This window comes from Choristoneura fumiferana, chromosome Z (assembly GCF_025370935.1).
Source record: "Choristoneura fumiferana chromosome Z, NRCan_CFum_1, whole genome shotgun sequence".
Classification (NCBI taxonomy): Eukaryota; Metazoa; Arthropoda; class Insecta; order Lepidoptera; family Tortricidae; genus Choristoneura; species Choristoneura fumiferana.
This window is the reverse complement of record NC_133472.1, coordinates 4,174,392-4,197,093: the sequence shown is the minus strand read 5'-3', so window position 1 is coordinate 4,197,093 and position 22,702 is coordinate 4,174,392. Positions and strand designations below refer to the sequence as shown.

Genomic DNA, 22,702 nt, shown 5'->3' with positions numbered 1-22,702 from the left:
CCTTGAATAGATCTCTTAAGCGCTTTAGTATACGGTCCAGTGTTAGGGAACATAGTGCACTATGTTTAGTCTGATCTGAGCACCACTTGGTCCAACTCAAATAAAAAGTTGGCGCGGACTCTTAAGTACCTATAACATTATTGTAATGATGTATTGAGAATTCCCGCGGGAATTTCAATTGGAATGTAAGTAGTGGAAGCAAACATGGGCGAAGACGCGTGTAAAAGTTATTTACTACATTTATTCTGTTATGGACCACGGAAATCATCACGCGCCAAAACAAAATGCATCAAACCTGCGTAATATAGACGGCCTTGTCATTCCAACGGAATACCTAATAAGTAAGAACAAGAGCTCGATTATTTGTTGATTCTGACAGCGTGGACATTATAAATATTCATTCGGTGTGTCCTGTGTTGTTGGTTACATTTCGAAATGGTCTGCTTCTGATTTTTCCCCATATTAAAATTGATCCGTAATTTTTAGGCAGATGGGACGAGTTTGGCGTAATACATTTGTAAATAAAAAACACCAGGGTCCAATTGCATAACAAGTTACAAGCAAATAGTATTAGTGAATTTCAATACAAAATCGCTAATACTATTAGCTCGTAATTTGTTTTGCAATCGGGCCCAGGAGATTACAATCAATTACAATCGTGCGGAGTGATGGCAAGCGCCCTGACGGGATGTCGTTAATCCCATGGAAGATGGGCCGTGCACTGGTGTGGGACGCCAGACACCTTGGCAGCGTCCTACCTCCCAACGACGAGCAGACGTGTGCAGCGGCGGATACCCGAGAACGGCTCAAGGCCACTGAGTGTCTCGGCGCCCAGTACGAGTTCGTCGCATTCGGTGTCGAGACACTCGGTTCGTGGGGCAAGGGTGCACGAGGGCTCCACGGAGCTCTAAGCAAGCGCTTGAGAGAGGCAACAGGTGACCTCGCGCAGGCAGCTTTCTCGCAGAAAGGCTTGTTATAGCAATTCAACGTGGGAATGCGCCTGCGTGATGGGCACCCTACCTAAGGGTCCAAATTTAGATAGTAATTTTTAGTTTTAATTTTTGTTTAGTTATTTTAAGTTAGTTTTGGTTATGTTAATTTTATACTTAGTCCCTGTTTTATACCTACTTTTATTGCTGAGTCTGTATCTTGGGACCGGGATTGTTTTGGGATTTTTGAACTTTTTATTGCTAGTACCAGGAACAGGAAAAAACGGAACCTTTTTTCTCAGTAACACGTGGAAGTGTCAAACTGAAATTAATATCAAAATACTTAGGTCTGAACACCTTGAAGCATTAAAATTCAAACTTCTAAGTACAATCAAAATATACAGTAATTAAAAAAACGGCCAAGAGCGTGTCGTACACGCCCACATAGCGTTCCGTACGTTTACGAAAAAATACTTACCTACATACCTTATTTTACCATATCTATGTCTGTATAGTAATTAAATAAATCCAGTTTCTCTTACCTGTGCTCCTTTCCAAAGCTGACTGTACCAGCATTTACGCGCGATGTCCTATTTTAACACTTTGGCTCATTCCTACCATTGTTTCTTTGCCAATTCATAGTCACACCGATCTGCATACTTACTCGTGCGCGTGGCCAAAATTGGAACTAACATGTCAATATACAGTTTTCTAGTCTACCGCTAGACGGTACTGCCACTGCTGCCGGCACGTTTCAAATGGTGTTGCTGTCGGAAATTTGAATTTCAAATGTACATGTACATATGTTATCCATCCGTACATAAGACATAACATAACATAACATTATGAAATGAAACAAAACAAACACAAACAAAGGCTGTAGTTTGGAACCATGATACACCGTGTGAAGTGTGACTTGAAAACGGTTGAATAGTAGAACCACAAAGTAGATACTGAATACAATTGTAATCTCAAATAAAACCGTCATAGATCCCAACGAAATACTTTCATGAATAAAAAAGAATAGGTATTCTATTTACTCCGTCAGATATAGTAAGGTAAACGTATGAGAGCTCGTCACTGTCCCAATAGTTGGCAACTTGAACCTTATGTCACTGGCAGTAGAGATGACAGCGGGGTGTCGTCTATTGGACATAAGCGTGCCGAGCACTCGGACGTTTACCTTATCAGAAAATATTGTACACGTAACGTGTTAACCTGTTCAGAGCTAAAATGAAGTGGTTTTTGTATGTTTTTTGGTGTCATCTATGTCACAATGGTGCCCTAGCGAGCGATCACTATTAGACATTTTGCTAGTACGAATTAACCGTTTAGTGTTCTGTACCCAAACGGTGCCCAACGGGACCCTAATACTGATATCAGTTAGTCCGTCTGTAATTATGTTACACTATTTTTTTTTCTTATATATAAGAAGGATTCTCAATACAAAGATCGTGTATTTTTCAGGGTTCGAAAATATCCGATATTTTATTATAAATATCAAAATATCGGATATTTATGATGTATATCAAAGGTTTGATATACATATATCCATTTTGTATGAAAGCCATATTATTATTTGTAAAATAAATCAAGTAAAATCGTTTCTGCACTTTGTCAATTACTTTCTTTGTAAAGAATAATAGAATAAACACAACAAAAACGTAGAAATTTTTCTGACACGACTGACGCCACTAACGCCGTCAGAAGTGTTGCCATTAATGGATTAGACCTTACTATTAGGGGGTATCTTTTAACTACTCCAACGCCATCTACATTTGGGAAGTAGAAATACAGTAACAAAGGCCAAAAATTACTTAATAATATCAAATTTTTAAGCCATTTTTGTATTGATTTGATATATATCATAAAATGATCATAAAAAAACATTTGATATATGTCATGATATATATATATCCATTGATATATATCCTCGAACCCTGGTATTTTGCGGTACTTACAATGTATCAGACTCACACCCGACTGTTTTTTAAAAGACCTAATAATATGTTCTACATATACCTACTTGACGTAATTTTGCCGCCTTTGTCCAAAGCTAACTGACATTTATCATTCAACATATTGTTATTTTGTATGAACGCCTCGTATTGCTTCCTGCTGTTTTGCGTGTTTTGTTCCCTTTTTCTCTTCATTTGCGGTAATTGGTAACATTTAACTTGTTGTTATTTTGTATGAACTTCTCGTATTGCTTCCTGCTGTTTTGCATGTTTTTAATGTTCTTTTTCTCTTCATTTGCGGTAATAGGTAACGTAACGAGTGTGGAGCGTAGGGGTCGTTTTGTTTTACGTGGTTTGTGCGTTTATACAAAGGATTGCCAACTATACTGTTAAAAACAGTATTATGCTGTTTTTCACTACATTATACTTTTTACTGTTGAACTAAAATAAAGGTATAAAAATACTGTTTTCAATAAGCCAGTGCAGCAGTCACAAATAGTGGTGTTTCAGAACGAATCTGCCAATGTACATTTAAAAATGTAGCTCCTTATTTTATTTTTGATTCAGAATAGGTCTGTGAGGGTTTTAAAAATGATACTAAATTGATGAGTTGTGTGAGAAGCACCCAAAAATTTTTTTTAAAACATGAAAAGAAGAAAGTACTGTTGATTTTTCTAAAATACTGTTTATTTCCCTTCTCAGACCTAAATATAATTTATTTCTTGAAAAAAAAATTGGCAACCCTGTTTGAACATTCAGTCCAAATTCAGTCGAGGAAACTGAATCACGTACAGTCGTGTGCAAAAATATGTAACTACCACGGTTTTTTATTCCGACATAAGACCGTTGACACATTTTTGAGTGGTTTCAATAGATACATATTTTTGCACTTGACTGTACCAGGGTGGAACCTTTGTGCTACTAATGTCATTCCATCCCAGACTGCCAAATCATAGCGAAATTGATTATGAAAAGGTTCCCTTACGTGATTCAGTTTCCTATGTAGGTAGGTACAGTCACCAGCACCACCAATATGTGATAAACAAAGCGTGCATAAATATCTGACACGACTCTATTTCCAGAGCCGGTAGGATGTGTCAGATATTTTTGCAAGCTCCGCTGTGACAGATATTAATGCAGGTGACTGTACATACGCTTCGTAATGCATTTTCATAACCTACTGTGAAACAGTGTCGTCACATTGCAGGCTAACTTGTTTGCAAACCGCTAAATAAAACCCAAGGACCTTTTTTTGCGTAAAACGCCTAAGGGCGTAATAACTTTTTTTTTATTTGAAGTAGGTACGCATACACCTACCAATTAGTTCCTTACATCGGCCAGGCTCAGGTGTAAGCAAGGATGTTAAAATATACCTACTTACCTACGCTTTATAAGTGAAAATAAAAACTTCGTCTTAAAATACTAATTTTATGCAGAAAATTTATTTAGTTTTAATTTAACTAAAACTTACGTAAATATGAAATTAATATTTACTAATAATAATAGCAAAAGTTTTTACATAAACATATTTATTTTTCAACCTATTTGGCTGTATGTGCCTTTGCAATCCGTTTATAAAAAACGAAAAATTTTGTTAGTAGGTGTAGTCACCAGCACCAATATCTGACACGATACAGCCTGCGTAAATACCTATCTGATAGGACTCCTAGGGCAGGTAGGACGTGTCAAATATTTTTGCCCGCTCCGCTGTGGCTGATATTAATGCAGCTGACTGTACCTACTATGGAATGGACCAATAGCAAGCTAAAAATTATATTTTTTGTCTTATAAGTAAATAATTTTATTTCTTTGCTCACAAATGTGACGAAAAGTTACTAATTTCTTATTTACTACGAGTCGCCGTTGCCCACGACTCCGTCTGCGTAGGATTCTTTATCGCTATCCCGCGGGAACTATGCAATTTTCCGGGATAAAAACTATCCTATGTCCTTCTCCGGGACTGAAACTATCTGTATACCGAATTTGATCTAAATCGGTTCAATGGTTTAGACGTGATGAAGTAAAAACAATCAGACTTACAAGCTGTGGTATTTATAATATTAGTGTGATTCAATTTGACATAATTGAGTAATATAATAATACTCCACATACAGCCTTGAGAGAAAGAGACATCTCTATTTTCACCCCGAACTCAACCCCCTTCTTTGTTCCAGGAGTCCCTGTCAGAATGGGAGCGCGGCCCCAGCGAAGTGCAGCCCTCGCCGCTGGCCGGTGCCCCGGGCCGCAAGTGGAGCGCCCGGAGCGCGCACGCTCAAGACACCGCCACCGACCAGTCACCTCCCGTCACCAACGGCACTGATGCCTGCAAACTCCTCATTGTAAGTCTACCCAGTAGCGGCACGGACGTAAAGAGGCGCCTGAAGCCTATACCTTCTAGAAATTTCCCAAAAGTTGGAAGCGCCGTGGAAATCTCGCCCAGGGCGCTGGAACTGGAAGGGCTAACACCGGCACTTACCAAATCCTATCCATCTAATACTCGTATCTTCTTTAGTAGCTTCTCCATCTCCAAATGAATAAACTGGGCCCGCAATATTAGTGAATTTTCATACAAAATTGCTAATAATATTTACTTGTACGATCAAGGATTTTAATTCCTGACCCACGGAACCATTTCTCAGTAAACGTCATAATGACATCGCATTAATTAACAAGGAAAACGTAATGGGTTTTCCTTTGAAAATGTTCCGTGGTGGGTCAGGAATTAAAGTCCTTGCCCGTACTTTGTTATGCAATTGGGCTTTGGATGTCCATTGGTAAAATTACCACCGTCGTATGCGCATTCTTTCTTCGTTTCGTATAAAAATTCGAACTTTCGGGACATATGAATAATGGTCCTTTGTGCCGGACACACGGTCCTTCTAACCTGATTCATGGTCCTCTTAGCCGGATTCATGGTCTTGTTAAATATTCTAAGGCCTCGCACTGTTTACTGTGTTCTTTCAAAATGATGCGTCTACAAACTTCGCGTAATAATTTCTATTTTTTTCATACAGTAGGTATAAAGGTTTAAAATAGATTTTTAATGGCGTTCTTAACGGCGAAATAGCGTCACGTTTATGCAATAAAGTAATCAAGGCCCTTAGGCCATTGATGGACCCGTAATTCGAAGCCATGTCAATTGGGGTCAAATGATGAATTAGCTCGCTGCAACTGGTGCTGGGATTCGCAACGACGATGTCTATAAATGAACTAAAAGAATTAATTGCTCACCGCCCTTATGATAGTTAAGCTTAGCAAAGTGAAGTGTGGAGGTGGAGGAACTGCATGAACACGCATATTTTGCATGAGCTTAACTATCATATAAGATCGCGGGTAAGCAAGGAAATTCTTTTAGTTCATTGATATGGACCTCCGCAAAGTAACGCCTGATTCAATAATAATATAATAATAATGACGAGAACCTCGTGAAGGCCGAGAAGGACAAACTCAGCAAGTACCTTGACTTGGCTCACGAGGTGACTGCTATGTGGGATGTTGACTCGACGATCATTGTCCCGATAGTCGTTTCGGCAAACGGCCTAATAGCGAAGAGTCTCGACCAACATCTCAAGAGACTCTCACTAGATGGCTGGATCAAGGGCCAGATACAGAAGGCGGTACTTCTGGACACGGCACGCATCGTCCGGAGGTTCCTCACTTTGCGGCCCTGACCACCGGTAGCTTGGGCCCTGCCCCGTTACCGGCGACAAACTAGGTTAGGTTTTTATAATATTTTTATTTTGTATGTACTTTTCTGTATTTTACTTCTTATAACTATTATAATAACCTAATCCTAAGAATAAAAAAATAAAAAAAGATAATAATAATCCCAGCCTATATACGTCCCACTGCTGGGCACAGGCCTCCTCTCTCTTCAATAAATGTCTATAAAGTTCTTGTGGTGTCGCTTTGTTTTTACATCCTTGCGAATATTATAAACGTGAAGATAGCTGTCTGATTTTGTACCTTTTCACGATTACTCGTACAACGCTGTACCGATTTAAAAGTTTGGCATGTAGAGAGTTTGACACCCTAGTTTTTATCCCGATATCCAGACAAAGTAGCGGCCAGTAGGTACTTCCTTATATATATATACAAAAAGAATCATACAAATCGGTCAAGCCGTTAAGAAGGAGTTTGGTCACAAATATTTTTGATCCGTGAATTTTATATATTTGATTATAAATTAAAAGGGAAATAAGCTTTTGGTAAATAATTCATTTTTAATACAAGCTTTTTTTGCTGATTGTACTTTTTGTTGACTGAACTTGTATTGTCACGCAATTTACATAAGTATACCAAATTCCAACTCACTCCAACTACTGGAAGTTGGTCGAATTTAACTTGCAAGATTTGATTACAGACAGACAGACAGACAACAGGACAGGTGAAACTAAATAAAAGCTTGTAAAAAGGGTTCACGAAAAACTCTCTAATCTAAACGCATTTCTGTTATATCGGCTAACAACTTTCTTTTATATGGGTCCCACTGAAAAACAGCGTTGCGGCTTGCCGTAACATTATACTATTCGATGTTATTTTTATTCTTTCCATCTAATGTATTTTTATGTGTATCGAATATGTGTATGTTTCTCTCTCTCTCTCTCTCTCTCTCTCTCTCTCTCTCTCTCTCTCTCTCTCTCTCTAACAATAGAACATCCGACTGTGACTAATGGTTCAGCGGGTAAAGATTGAAAACATGATTTCTCTTTTCAGTTTATAGGTGACGCGACCAAACCAATATGGCGGATGTCGCTATGCGGCGGTAACGCTGCCGCCGTCGCCGCCCGCGCCGGTACCAAGCTCCTGGTTCCAAAGATCAGAATTACCTGGAACCCGCCATCCTCGCCGTTCCAGCACACGGAGAAACTGAGGCTGGTGGTCACCGCTGTCAATAGTGGTGAGTTTCTGTACAGCTTTATGGGTCAGCGCTTGAGGGTCTCTTAAAGAGATGTTAATATGCCCGCACTAAACTCCTGCCTTCAAACATTACGATAGCCTGTAACATACCTTACTGGCTACCTAAGCATACACAGCCAATAGCTCCTGGCATAGGCGTACATAACATGTTGTGCCTGCATTTAACCCTGGGCCCTATACCTACTATGAAGTGCAAAATTCGAACTTCGTATCTTGCCGTCCCACTGGCGCTAAAATGCGAGAGTGAGAGGGACGGCACGATACGAACTTCGATTTTCTAATTTCGTAGTATACCCCCTGGCTTTGTCGGAACGCACCTTGATTATATTGTAACCCCATATATGCCAATAGTTCTTGGTAGAAGAGCATGATTGGCCGCTGTCTACGGCTTCCTTTGATAGTTATAACAGTGATATGTACTTTAACCGAGGTTCAACTGTCAAACCGATGTCTTTCGGTTGGATTTCCCATCATTATTCAACCGACTGGCTGCAAGTACTTCAGTGGTAATATATCCTGAAGAATCGGTACTATGTCGAAATGGAGTAGTTACTGATCCAAACCAAACTCCTCATCTTCTAGAACAGAAGAGATCCATCGAGAATTTTGTCAGCTTCTAACCCCCACCCCTCTACATTGCAGGTGCGATCTGCAACAACGACACTCAATTCACCTGCGGAGCGACGAGCCTCTGCATCTCCTCGTATCTCGTCTGCGACGGCGTCCGCCACTGCCCGGGAGGGGAAGACGAAGATGCCTCAGCTTGCATGCATAGGAGAGACCCACCGTTACTGGAGCTGCTGAGGAGGTTCGCTGCGAGGAACCAGGAGCTGCTAGGGTTGGATCAGCCTGATGGGATGACCAAGCCCTCTGTTATAAGTGAGTAGATAGTCTACTGCTTATGTTTAAGAAGATATTCTTGTTTGATGGTCTGGTGGGTGAGGGTCTTCCATAAATTAAATCGCGCCAACTTGGCTCTGTTTTTTAGATCCTCCCCTGTTTATATAATTTTGTCAAATTCTAAATGTATAAGGGCCTACTACGCTAGCTGGCGCGGGTACAGGTTAAGTCCGTCTTAGCGCTGCTCATACTGATTAAACAAAGTTTTATTTAGTTTCACCTGTCCCGTTGTCTGTGTATCTGTCTGTAATCAAATCTTGCAAGTTAAATTCGATCAATGTCCAGTAGTTGGATTGACTTGAAATTTGGTATACTTATGTAAATTGCGTGACAATACAATAATCTGGTAGTGACATCCTGGTAGTCCGGCCAGGATCGTCTCCACAGGATAGAACTCTTCAACGGTTAATTAATGGAATCGACTTGAAATTTGGTATGTAAATGTAGTTTGAGTGACAATACAAGTACAGTCAACAAAAAGTACAGACAGCAAAAAAAGCTTGTATTGAAAATATATTTTTTACCAAAAACTTTTCAATAGGCGTCCACTCGCTCCACGCAAACCTCGTCAGCTAGCGTAGCGTAGCTGCTTTCATCGATAGAACTCCAAAACATGCTCCTGGCACTAAACAATCTCTATGCATATAATATGGAATGGTACGGAGTGCCAATGCACCAGGCTTATGTGTGCGCTACACTCCGTCTCCACTCATTGCGGCTTGTTCCTAGAATGGATAGAAATTAATCCAGTGACACCCCACAGTTGTAAGAACTACGAGTATGACCAATGAAGTTACTTTTTTTTAGGCAGAAAGACAGAAAATTGTACTTAGCCTAGCCCTCTTTTTGTACCTAATTATCTACCGGACTGAATCGAGGATATCAACAAATGTAATTTAGACCAGGCGATTTAAAACTTTCAGTGAAGATCAGCGAGAGCGAGCAGAAGTCCAATGCATTTATGGAGTTCGCCGCCGCCCTGAAGCCATACGGGCCCTGGAGTTATCTCGTGGTGGGAATGCTGGTCTGCGCCACCATACTCATGTTCTGTTTGGCTTGGGGTAAGCAGTTTCGATATATATTTGGTTAGATCAGGGAATCCCAAAGTGGTCGATATCGACCCCCTGGGGTAGAAATCGGTTTCCCAGGGGTCGATACACAAACACTGGTTTTGTGGGTTAATGAGGTCTAAAAATCGACCCCTATTAATAAACACGAGTTCCTATTTGAAACTTACAAGATCCTGTTTAAGTTGTGTACCCATAGTTAGGGAAAATTAAATGCTGTCCTGTAAAATTGCTATAAGTAACAAATTATTTTTTAATATCGCCGAACAATAGAAAACAGCAGCGACATTGCTCGTATAGCAATAAAAATAATGTTATTTAACTTATGTAGTTCAACACCACACCCAAAGAACTCTGTAATACTTGACAAAACTCAATGTTGAACTGAACTCCATTTTATTGAATTTGATCTTACCTAAATGAAATTAATCAATTAAACTGATAGTTATTAACTTCATGACATTAACCCCCTGTTTCACTTGATTAAATTTATCTGACGGATAAATGTGACGCCGTCTCTGTTTGTTTTGTTTGAATAGACAGAGACGGTATCACATTATCCGTCAAATAAAATTAATCAATGGGTGGTGAAACAGCCCCTAAAACTACCAAAATTGGTAATATAAAAGAGAAATACACGAAAAACGACTTTATTTTTCAGAATGCTGCTGCAAACGTTCCAAACCATCAGACACGCCGATAAACATCCCAGCCTCGTGCATAGACCTCTCCCCAACAGTGACCGTCACAGGCGCATCACAGCATCTCTTCAGCAATACTCCTACCGCTTCCCCTCCAGAGTACGAAGCACCACCTTCGTACTCCTCGCTATTCCCTCGTGCGTACAAATGCGAAGAGCCAGTACCACAGTGCTCCTCCCAACCAGACTAGGTTTTTCTAATTTTACCACATCTCAAACCTTAACACTGAATACGCCGACTTTTGGAGGCATGTGGGACACTGCAGTTAAAAGCTCAAAGTATAAGACTAAGTGGACTAACATTGCTCTAAGTACTTTCAACTGCCAATTTACTATAAATGGTTATTGTAGAAGTGAATTCTTTAGTTGGTTTGAGATGAGGTATAGGTTATAGCGGAGATTTTGGGGCTTTTTAGATTGGGAAAATAAGCAAGTTAAGACCTATTCTGTATCCCTGAGCTTGGGATGTTAAATCCCATTTAAAAATGAATCCACATCAAACATACGGGTCTTTAGTGGGATTTAGCATTAGAACTATTTGAATCTCTTATTTTGCCTTGCCGCGTAAGCTAATAGCATGGATTTCTCAACTCAGGTTCTGGATACGCCATTGGTTTACTAAGCACTGTTATTAGAGGCCATATTGTCTCACACGCTGAAGTTCGCTATTGCATTGACCATCTCTTTATACCCTCGGCTGACACCGCGTGAGCGTGACAGAAAGAAGGGAGAAAACGATTGTGATTCCAAATGTGTAAGACAATAAGGCCTCAGCTTCACTGAAGTAGCCCTAGAGAAGTGACATTTAAGTTTTTTTAGATCTACTTTGTACTGTTTAAAAAATGTTATACAGTCACGAAAAAAATACATAATAATTACTGCAAAAAGCTCAAGATTTCCAGCATGTGATGATTATTCGGTTAGATATTGTTTCTTAAATACCTATGCCAAAGGTTGTATAAAAACAACTCTTGATAGTCTTTGGGCACGCGTTGGTTATCATGTGAACGTTGGTAAACAATTGTATATTCTCCTCAAATCGATATCAAATGCGCTAGTACTTAGACAATAGCTGCTCGTCATTAATCTGGGATTTTGAACTCGCTTAAATTTTAAAGCAATAAAAATATTCAAAAACTATGCTTTTACTGAAGTACAAGATCGAATCGAATTTGATCTACCTAAATGCATTTGATAAACTAAAGGTAAAATATTTACGTGAGAATAGACCTCATTTTTACAAACGTTTAATTGATAACGAACGTGAAAATAAAATTGTAAATATTAGAAGATTAGGGATAGAATACAATATTTAACTACTTATTTTGTGGGACCAAAACTGTTTGATTCATTGTAAACCGAATTAGGACTCATCTGATTACCTGATTACGATGTTAAAACTCAGTATTAAGAATGTAAATAAATAATATACATAGTGCAGCTAAGGCAGTACCGCCTATTTAAAATTAGGGTGACACTCATTCACGGCCCAGATAATACCGACATGGAAATACCGACCCTGTTTTTGTGTACTTGGCCATAGAAACTCACATGAGCGTTTATGGGCGTGTACACGAAAAACAATGTCGGTGTTTCTATGTCGGTATTATCCGGGCCGGGAAAGAGTGTCACGCTAAAATTATGCTTCGGCTATCTTCGTGTTTCCGAGTGACATTTGAAATTGCAGAAGTTGACAAAACAGCGTCATTTTTCGAGATTTCGGTAAACGGAGTTGGGGAAGTTATACTGTAAAGTCGGGGGGTACTCTGACCCAATAGAGGGTAATTTTGGCCCATTAAAGCCACATATGCCAGGGCTTAATAAAGCATAAAAACGTGGGCGGTCAGCTAAAACCAACCATATGGCAATGAGACTTAATTTCAACGCAATAGTAAAACATGAAACGAGTTAACCCAATGGCCAAAGTTACCCTTCTGGGCCATACTGCCCCGAATTTACCGTCGTTACAAAAAAATCTCCTGATGAGGTGATCAGATAAGAAAACGTGTATCTTGTAGATAGACTAACAGGCTGATTTTTTGTGCCTTAGATTACTAATACGTGTGTAACTAGCATTAAAAGTTCAATAGTCTTTGGTTGTAAACAAAATTGTAACCAATTATTGACGCCGGAAGAAAATGTATTGTTTTATTAAAACAAATTGAGGATGTTCTTGAACCGAACTTTAGGTTTTTTATTTTCAAAGATAAACCTTTGTTTTTTGGTGACACAACCTTTGCCTAATTTTAGATTAAAAATTTGTTTACAACGACAAGTAAGACTAAAACGAATTTGGACCTACTACATTTGACTCAAAACTGGTATACGACTAATGATAAAATACGTAAAATGCTTGATCCTTGACAGACAAGTATAGTAAAGTTAGTTAGTAGACATTAGATACCGACACATGCTCAAAAAAAAAACCTCAAATTACGAAAGATTCAAAAATGCAAAGGACGGTTTAATTAGCAACAGAGTAACATCAGCTTCATCTATTCTAACTTAGCTTGGTAAAAATGAGGTAGAAGTAGTAAGATATGTTTCGCCATTCGTAGGTCGTCTCCAATTTTTTGTTTGACTATTTTTAGGCTCGCAATGAAATCTGGAGACGGCCGTGAATTTATTTACTTAAATTTTCATCATCCTATCACTAAGATGCCTTTGGGCCGGTACATACTCGAACGGACAGCATTTGAACTGCAACCCAGCTGCAAAACGGCAGTTTGGGTTCAGTTTTGATGCAGTTGGCTGCAGTCCGCTTGCAGTTGCCGTGCAGTTCTGTCAACCGCACACCGATCGCAAGCCGGCTGCACGGTCGTAATGCAGTCGTATTGCAGTTGGAACGACTGCGTTGTAACTGCAATGTTTGCAGTTCTATTGCAGTCTTATTGCAGTTTCTTTGAAAATGCTCGGTTATTATTATTGTCGATCATGTTTAATCTGACAATAACCAGAAAACCTAGACCCAAATGTGGATAAAGACTAACAGATGACATAAGACAACAAAATCTGGATTACTTTTTCTTGACGTTCTTTAAATTAGATAGAAAAATAGTTAAAAATTAAACGGCTGAATTTTATCTACTCACGATTGTATTGAGAACGGTTAGTGACGACTCGGAGTTAACGATAATATGACATTCGACTTGATAACTCAAACATTTATGATAATTACCTACATGAGGGTTCGAATTGTTAGGTCGTTAAATACAGGTTGTACTTTAACCGTACTATAATAAATGTTACCATTTGGCAGAGAATGGCGAGATCTGAGGGGCCACTATGAAATTTGAATATCGAATGTAGTAGCCCCCCCGCTGTTCCGAAGTACCTAACTATTATATTATCTGTGGTCTAGCCATTTAATTTTTAGCTATAAAACTTCATGTCTCAAGTTATTTTTCAAAGAATAGCCAGAAAATACTGGCACATAACCCCACATGATCTGAATAAGTTCTGACTAGTCTTCATAATAGAATATCTTAGTGTTTTTAATTAAGCTTAAGGTGTTATGGATGTTTTTATGTCTCACTATAATAATCAAATGGCCGTCAGCCGTCATGCATGATTATATTACTGCCACAAATACCACTAAAAATTTAATTTTTATGGACACTGATGCGGTAATTTGACATGCGGTCACCGCGAAGCGTAAAGAACATGATTAGTAGGCCGTATTCGGCGAGCGACAGCTGCAATGGCCTTAATATGGCCGGACGTAAATGTGAAGACGAAGACAACGTTCGTTGGACGAAGCAGTTCGAAACAAGTTCGTTGAACGAAGTAATGTAATGAGGGCTATCGTTTTTTGTCTCACTAGATGGCGCACTGTTGCGTGAGGTTTTTAAGTGTGGCTTTCAGAGTCTGTTATTACGGGCGTTAAAACAAAATTTAGATTAAAATCATATTTAAAACACCTTAAAACCGTACCATAAAAATATCCAGCAACCACAGTGTTGCTTAGTCCCGTTTTGTTCGGAAAAAAAGGGAGGACAAAAGTTTCCAAAAGACAAAACTGTCTCAAAACACAGACATTCATTGCCCCGTAACGCATAATTGCCATAATTAACTAAAGGCAATGCAAAATATTTACAAAAAAAATCTAATTATAAATAAACCCGCGTAGCTCACCCAAAAACTATGAGATTTGACATTTCGGAGACCTCACGCTACACTAGCGCCTCTAGCGGCGAATTCATTCGCGATAGCCCTCATTGGCGCAGGCTCGCAATCAGATTTAAGCATCACTAAAGCCCAACACACACACGACGGGTGCGGATCGTATTTAGGTAAAACGCCCGTCGCGCGGGACCGCACACGTCCCGCACTCATCGTCTCTGTGTGCTGGGCTAAACTCTTTCTACCGCCTTATACTGCTGGACAGATGGATCTTAATTCGGGCTATATCTACATGTTCGCATTGCGGGGAATACTGGGATTTTCTTCCTACTGAGGGTTTCTGTAACACACTGGTTGGCGGCGTTGGCGCTAGGACGTGGGGTCCGTTTGAGAACTTTGACATTTGCGTCACGTTTGTGATTGGCTGACGTCAAACGAACCTCTCGGTATTATCGCCATCTAGCGATATTTCGCCTCTCATGAAGCTCCATTATGGACAGATAGGGAAAAAATCCCGCCCGCACAGACTACAATCCCTACTGCCATCTACAGGGCCTACTCCGAAATTCGAAAATCGAAGTTTGTATCGTACCATCCCTCTCACTCACGTAAGTGTCAGAGGGACGAAATGACACGAACTTCGATTTTCGAATTTCGTAGTAGCCCCGCTGGTAACTAACTGTTCGCACCCGTGACATAAGGATTGTCTACTGAAAATGTATTCCTTTGGAAAGGCTCTAGAGTAGCGCCTCGGTTGTCAAACATGTGCCTCCCTTTCTGACACACCTATTTCGAATGAGAATTTTTGACCGACGAGAACGAGCGAGACAAATGGTCTTTAGTAGTCTGGATTTAGAATGAGTAAACGATTATATACACACAGAATTTTGGTAATCGGTTTTTTCATGTTTTGTTTTATAAGACCGATTATTTTCATTAAGATATGTAACGCTGACTATTGTAAAAAGTGATAATTAGTTAAGTTATTATGTATTACACGAAACGAATGATTAATACAATATATTTATTTTGATATCACTGTTTTACTTCGCTTTTTTGAAAGGGCATGCCGGGCATGGGCAGGCATGTAATATTTTTCTAAGGATTTCGTATTTTAAACGGATCTTCCAAGTTTATTTATACCTTAGGCTGCTATTTACTCTTAAACTACTAATAATTTTCAAGCAAACTTAACCGTTATAGCTTTCCTTGTAAGTTTGATATACTTACTACCATCCTGATTTTTTTCAAATTTTTCCACCCACCGGCTTAGATTTTAGAGGGCTGGGACGCTCGATTTTCAAGCAAATTTGCACTTTAAAGTTGAATATTTCAAAAAAATCACTGAATCGAAAAATCGTCTTAGCAAATCCCTAATGGTTTCAAAAGACCTATCCAACGATACCCCACATTATAGGGTTGGAAGAGAAAAAAAAACACTCCCATTTTACGTCTATGGCTCGTGTCTCTTTTCTATATTGTCTATTTTGTCGGCATATTTTACATATACATCCGTGCAAAATTTACAGCTTTCTAACATTGATAGGTAGTCCCTGAGCAAAGCTGCGGACGGACGGACGGATAGACAGGCAGACATGGCGAAACTATAAGGGTTCCGTTTTTGCCATTTTGGCTCCGGAACCCTAAAGACATAGATTTTTTTCTATATTTTCGCATCACATAGTTTTCACAAAGGACAAAGGGCCTCGCAGACCTGCCGCCCTGAGCCTCGCAATGGGTAAGGCCGCCGCTGCTCACGATATCTTGAGTCAATGAGAGTTCGAACATAGAATTTTTAACCACATCAAGGGGAGCATGTTAAGCTTAGATTAGGTTATTTTTTATGTGCCATAAAAAATCGCTTGTCGTGGCGTACGTGAAATAATTATAAGACTGCGCTCCGGTATGAAAGAATCCCCAAGACCCCAAACTTTAAAAAAAAAAACAGGACGGAATGGCTTGAGAAAAAGATAATATTATAGCAGTTTGTCTTACCGTCGACTTGACAGCAATGCTACAGGGTAAAATTAAGGTAAAACATAAACATTATAAAAGTTGACCATAAGTCGAATCGGCTCAAGAAAGACTTCTGTGCAGTGTTTATTTGGAATTGAATTCTAAATGAGTATATAAATGGTTCCAAAAAAACACTGCACATTTGTGCTTGTTGGTTTGTTAATAAAACCGTAACTATATTATGAGAGATTTTTTAAAATATTTCGAACGAGGCTGCATGGGTTAGATTCCTTTGCTTTTCTCAGAGAAATCCAGAACATTGGACGTGTGGCTGTGTTATTATGTCATTTCCTTGCCTATCCCAAGGGAGGAATGGAAAAAAAAACATTTTCGCTGTCAAACAAGACGTCAGTCGAATTTAAGGCGCGGCCACATGCAAATCGCTTGATGCTCGTTTCCAATGGCAAATGTGGTCACGTGACATATAGCGATAAGGCTGAAAATGTTGAGCTTTATCGTTGGAAAAAAAACCTCTTTAATTTCGGCTAAAACACTGTTTTTTTTTTCATTCACCAATTTCTGCCACGACTGCCACTAAATGACCAATGCTGAAAGCAGCCATTTTGTCGCTACTGCTTGACGCGGCGACTTGACGCTACTTTTTTCAATGGCGGGAAATTTAAAATGGGGTTACGTGACCAGATTTATCGCTGCAAGCGAGCGACGAGCGACTGCATGTGGCCGCACCTAGTAGCTATAATGGTATGCATGGCAACACGAACAGAAATCTATGCATGTGTACTATTGTGTACGATGTGTACTTGTACTATTGTTTATCTGTGGTATGTGTAATTGTGTATGTGTGTGAAATTGTTTGATTTTTGATCGAGCGAAACACTGAGCCTATTTGTTGCCGAAAATGGTTTTTACTGTCCAATATCTTATTCGATTTTGCGTATAAACCAGTAAACATGGGTGAAGATAAAAAGAAAGTGAAAATTTGTCGCGTTTGCTTAGGCTCCAATATAAAAAAGTGCATGTCTATATTCGAAATATACAAAGATTATCTCATATTCGACTACGTCAATTCTATCGCTAATGTTAAAATACAAAAAGACGACGGCCTTCCCGACAAAATATGCTTCGAGTGTCTTTTGGAGTTAGAAACCGCGATAAATTTCAAACAAAAGTGTGAAAGTTCGAACATTATTTTGCAATCGACACAGTGCGACCATTTACCAGAGTCGATAGTTGAGGAAGCTAATACGGTACCAGACTTGGTTATAAAGAAAGAGGAGCCGTTGGAAGAACCCTTCGAGTACCTGGACGAGGATTCGCATCTGTTCAATGCCAGCGACTTGCTTGCCGACGCTAGTGACGCCAACCTAGAAGCAGACGACAAGGGTTTCAGGAAGAGTCGAGCGATCGATTTAAATTTAGAATGCCACGATTGCGGCAATCATTTCAAAAGCAAGTGTAAATTACGCGTGCATTGGAAAAAGGTCCATTTGCATGAGGCTCTAATATGCCAGGTATGTAAAAGAATGTTTAAATCATTCAAGGCGTTCCACAGACATCGAAAAAGCGGCAGCAAGAGCTGCAAAGTGGCCACAGACATTCGGATAGAAGGCCAAGGAAGAAACAGAGTGTTCCATTGTAAAGAGTGCAGCTACAAAACGACACGAGTAAAAGATATCCAGACACATTTAGTTATACACAGTGGTGACCGACCATATCTTTGCGACCTGTGTTCCCGCAGCTTTACACAGCAGAGCTCCCTGCAGGCCCACAAAGAGTCCACCCACAAAGAATATAAAATCCAAATCACTTGTCAGTACTGCGGCAAGTTTGTTCGAGGACGTACCAATGTTTACCGCCATTTGAAGACTCATACGGACAATCAGCACCAGTGCCAAGTGTGCAGCAAGATGCTGCAGTCCAAGAAGAGTCTGCAAACACACATGAAACGCCACAGCGGAGTAAAACAGTACACATGCGAAATATGCGCCAAGTCGTTCTTCACTGGAGCGGAACTGTGTAACCATAAAAGAATGATCCATATGAAAGGTAAATACTGGTACTATTGCGACACATGCGAGTTTAAATCCATGCGTTCTGAAAAAGTCAGAAAGCATAAAAAAAAACATACAGCTACGAACATGCCTTGTATTGTATGCGGGATGTTCTTTGAGCAAGCTGACAAGCTGACACAGCATCAGAGAATGCATTTTGGTGAGAGGAAATATCCTTGCCCGCTGTGTGAAAAGCGCTTCTTCAGGAAAGACACAGTCGGCAAGCACATACGCGCCAAACATAAGTGCATGGTTCCGACACTTGTGGTGGAGAAAAAAGTTATTGTGAAAAAAGAGCTACCGGCTGCTCCAATAGATGAACTGATAGAAATTGAAGTGTCACCAGTCATAGAAATCAAGTAGTTGTATTAAATGTTGACATATTCAGGTAATATAGTACATTGTGCAAATAGTATTCTTTTCTTAACTGTATTGAAACCTTCATACGGCTGAGCGGTATGGACAGACCAAGTCAAATCAAATTTATATGTATATTGTAGCACAAAGATCTGTATAGGATTGAAAATATTACAGCCACCTCGAAGGAAGGTACTTAGTATAGTTATTTCTTAAATATGGCTCTGTGTGCGTAAATGTAAAGTGTTTGTTTAGTAAGTTCTGCTGTTGTACAGTAAAAAAATCTAGAAATATTGGAGGGAAAGTACTCTCAATACTGAATTTAGTTTTTACTCAAAGGAAACAGTACAGTGTTTCTAAAAAGAACCTAAAGTGCAATAAAAGTTTATTAGATTTTTCTTTTTTGTTAAAAAAAACTAAGAGAAGTTCACATTTAATGGTCTTCCTTTAATTTTATGTACCATGTCAGTTACATTGACTTCAACCTTACAATTAACTAGGTATATAGATTTCTGCTGTAAGATTGTAGTATTTGTAGTGTGATTTCTTTTCTATTTTAGTCAGATCAAGCAAATGTATTTTCAATAATCTTTGAATGCAATTTTGTACCTTTTTAAAAGTAATTAAATGTTTTCTTTTAGTATTCTTTTAATTCAGTAACAAGAATGGATTTTTTTAACACATCTCAAATAAAACATTTTTATTTAAACTCTCTTCAGTATTTAAACTATTTTCCTTCTCATTTGTGTTAAAAATATCATGTTTTATTATAGCTCTTTATTCCATTTGAAATTGAATTATGCATCTCTGGCTCTCTCGCTTAGCTTGATTTTGTGCATCCATTTGAGGTTGAATGTAAATAATTATATGTCTATTATTTATTATACATATAAAATTGCATGTTTCTTACATTAAGCTGCACATAATTTGTTGTTCATGGCGCGTATATGTAGTGCCACCAGAGTTGAGGGCACGCACACAATGTGTCATGTAATGACATAAGTGTTCTTTTTTCATATCAATAGCAAGTGCAACAGTGAATTGCTAGAGAGACCAAAAAGTTTCTTCAAATAATTTGTGAAGTATTATTTATAGAAAAAAAGATTGAAGCAAAACAGGAAATATATTTACGGTTTTTTATATCCGTTAAAAATTTATATTTAAGTGTTTTATTTAAGTATATTTACATTCACTGATACATTTCATTAATTACATTTTTGCAATCAGTACTTCATGTAGCTGTGTATGTAATCATTCACTTCAACTCTCGTGGCACTACCTATATCTAGTGGTGAACAGTGGTGAACTATTTTATGTTAGTTTTTTGACATCTGTGACAGGTGTTGTGTTGTGTCAAAGTTCATGCGTCGCTATACCGTTATTATATACATAATGTAGATGTTGATAGTTTTGAAACACTGGCACCTCCTGTCTTAAGTGCTCCATGCTAAATGTATTTATAAATTGCAATAAAAAATTGTCTGACGTATATATTACGTAGATAATCGGTTAATGTAACATTGAGTGGCATTATATTATATATTTTATGTGCACCAAGCTGGTTGCACACATAACTTTTGTACTTTTAATAGTCTTTTTATTTATTTATAGCTTTAAATAGAAGTGAGGTTTCATTTATTTTTATTTTTTAAGTCTTCTGTTAGACACAGGACTTGCATGCGAGCAGCGAGATTCTAATAGTATATCCATACTAATATTATAAATGCGAAAGTGTGTGTGTTTGTATGTTTGTACGTCTTTCACGTCGAAACGGAGCGACGGGTCGCGACAGTGCGCGATAACCGAATTTCAGGCGGGCGAAACCGCGGGCAAAAGCTAGTAAGCTTATTATGCAATTTTTTTAGATTTTAAATCGGTTGCGCCGTTTTTGACATATTTAACTATGATAACAATATCAGTTTTTCGAATTTCTATTGGCTACCTATACTTCATTTAATTTAGAATTAGAAACCACAACAACATTATATTGCGGCTCGTGAACTGTATTCTCTACAATTTGTACTAGAGTAAAGGGGCTGGGCCATATTTTCACTGCAATTTGTGGCCGGCAACTATTGGTGTCCCTCTCTTACTCACATGTTAGACAGGGACACCAATAGTTGCCGGCCACATAATGCAGTGAAAATATGGCCCGACACGCAAATAAAGTGGCATTAAAACAATTTTATTTTGAACATGAAACTACCGTGAGACTCACTCATATTAAATGATATTATAACGGATAACTCACGTCTTAAACCGAGTTTAGCTCGACATGTTTCGGGCTATTTCGTAGCCCTTCCTCTCAGGAGCACGCGACTCGGCGGCTGCCGCAACACGCACACTCCACGCCACCGCGACTGTCCGACGAAACTAACACCGGCGCACAACTACCCGCATTTTATTTTGCGTCTCCCAGACTATTGTACTGTACTATTTGCTTGGTAACAAATAGTTGACCAGGCGCAATATAATGTTATTCTGGTTTCTAATTCTAAATTAAATCAAGTATAGATTATTAGATAATTTCTTTCTATGCATGTTACGAAATCATTGATTTTATTTTTTTGTTTAAATAAAGGAGTTCATAATGATTTATTATTTTTCATCGAGCTAAACATGCGAAAGCTTACCTAAAAGTATTCTATAGGTAGTGCCACGAGAGTTGAAGTGAATGATTACACACAGCTGCATGAAGAACTGATTGCACAAAAAACAATAAATTTAAAAAATTCAAAACCCGACTGCCTTTAAAATACTAAAAAGAAGAAAACAAGTCTAGTGGGCTAGAACTCTGTTAAGTAGCTAACTTAAAGTTCAACAGTCGGGACCCATTAGGTAAGAATTTTTGAGCGTCACGATTTAAATGGGTCCCGACTGTTGAACTTTAAGTTAGCTTCATAACAGTTCTAGCCCACTAGACTTGCTTTCTTCTTTTTAGTATTTTTTAAGGCAGTCGGGTTTTTGATTTTGTAAATTGATTGTTTTATTTCACACTTTTCTGTGAAAATGGTATATTAAAACGGTTATAACCCATATATTTCCAGAATGGGCTAATTATTAGCTTTCATTTGATACCCCACTCGATAGGGTTGAATTTTTTTTTAAACTTACAATTTGGCGCCAAAAATCCGCCATTTTGATTTTTAGGAATTTCATGTACCCAGTGTCACTCGCGTCATTAAGACAAATCCAATGACGTATCATTTATCAAAATAGGTTCAGCCGTTGAGTAGTTACGAGAGGACATAGGAATAGATATACATACATACGCGTTCCTTCGCAGTCGGATAAAAAGGAGAATGAACGAAATGAATGATTGAATGTCAAAATCTCGCTATCGTTACATGACATGTTCTTGTGTGTGTGACCTCAACTCTGGTGGCACAACATATGGCGCCATAGCGACTGCATACAGAAAAGCGTGTTTTAGAAAGATAGACACTTATGTAATTTCAAAAATCACTCAAAACGAATTTTTTGAAGATTGGCTGTTCATTTTATATTTTCGTAATAATAAGTAGAATAATAACAATTCAGGTGTTATTGTAACATTTGGAATGTATATAGTCGTCTCAGTGTAAGGAAATAACATTTTAATGATTTGATATGTACGAGCAAATTAACTGATGAAATTAAATTGTTTTCAATATTCGTTGTATTATTAGAATCATTATGCGCTTGCCCAAAAAAGAGGGTTATGTTTTTAGAGCGTAGGTAT

At 38.6% G+C, this 22,702-nt stretch overlaps 2 protein-coding genes across 2 annotated transcripts in view; both read left to right on the top strand.

Annotated features, from left to right (window-relative positions):
* Positions 1-15,629, top strand: part of LOC141436530 (uncharacterized) — a 93,410-nt gene extending 77,781 nt beyond the window's left edge. Inside the window, exons 3-7 of the mRNA XM_074099561.1 lie at positions 5,062-5,226; positions 7,604-7,787; positions 8,450-8,686; positions 9,631-9,768; positions 10,436-15,629. Coding sequence (XP_073955662.1) covers positions 5,062-5,226; positions 7,604-7,787; positions 8,450-8,686; positions 9,631-9,768; positions 10,436-10,665 — 954 coding nt within the window. The 3' untranslated portion in view covers positions 10,666-15,629. The remainder of the gene's footprint in view (positions 1-5,061; positions 5,227-7,603; positions 7,788-8,449; positions 8,687-9,630; positions 9,769-10,435) is intronic.
* A 1,777-nt stretch (positions 15,630-17,406) lies between these two features.
* Positions 17,407-22,635, top strand: LOC141433167 (zinc finger protein 711-like). The gene has a single exon (XM_074095117.1). It carries the CDS (start codon positions 17,524-17,526, stop codon positions 18,985-18,987), a length of 1,464 nt encoding a protein of 487 aa, XP_073951218.1. The 5' UTR covers positions 17,407-17,523; the 3' UTR covers positions 18,988-22,635.
* Positions 22,636-22,702: the final 67 nt, after the last annotated feature.

What these genes read in the sequence shown, in the direction of transcription:
- LOC141433167 (XM_074095117.1), top strand. Translation starts at nt 17,524, where the DNA reads ATGGGTGAAGATAAAAAGAAAGTGAAAATTTGTCGCGTTTGCTTAGGC.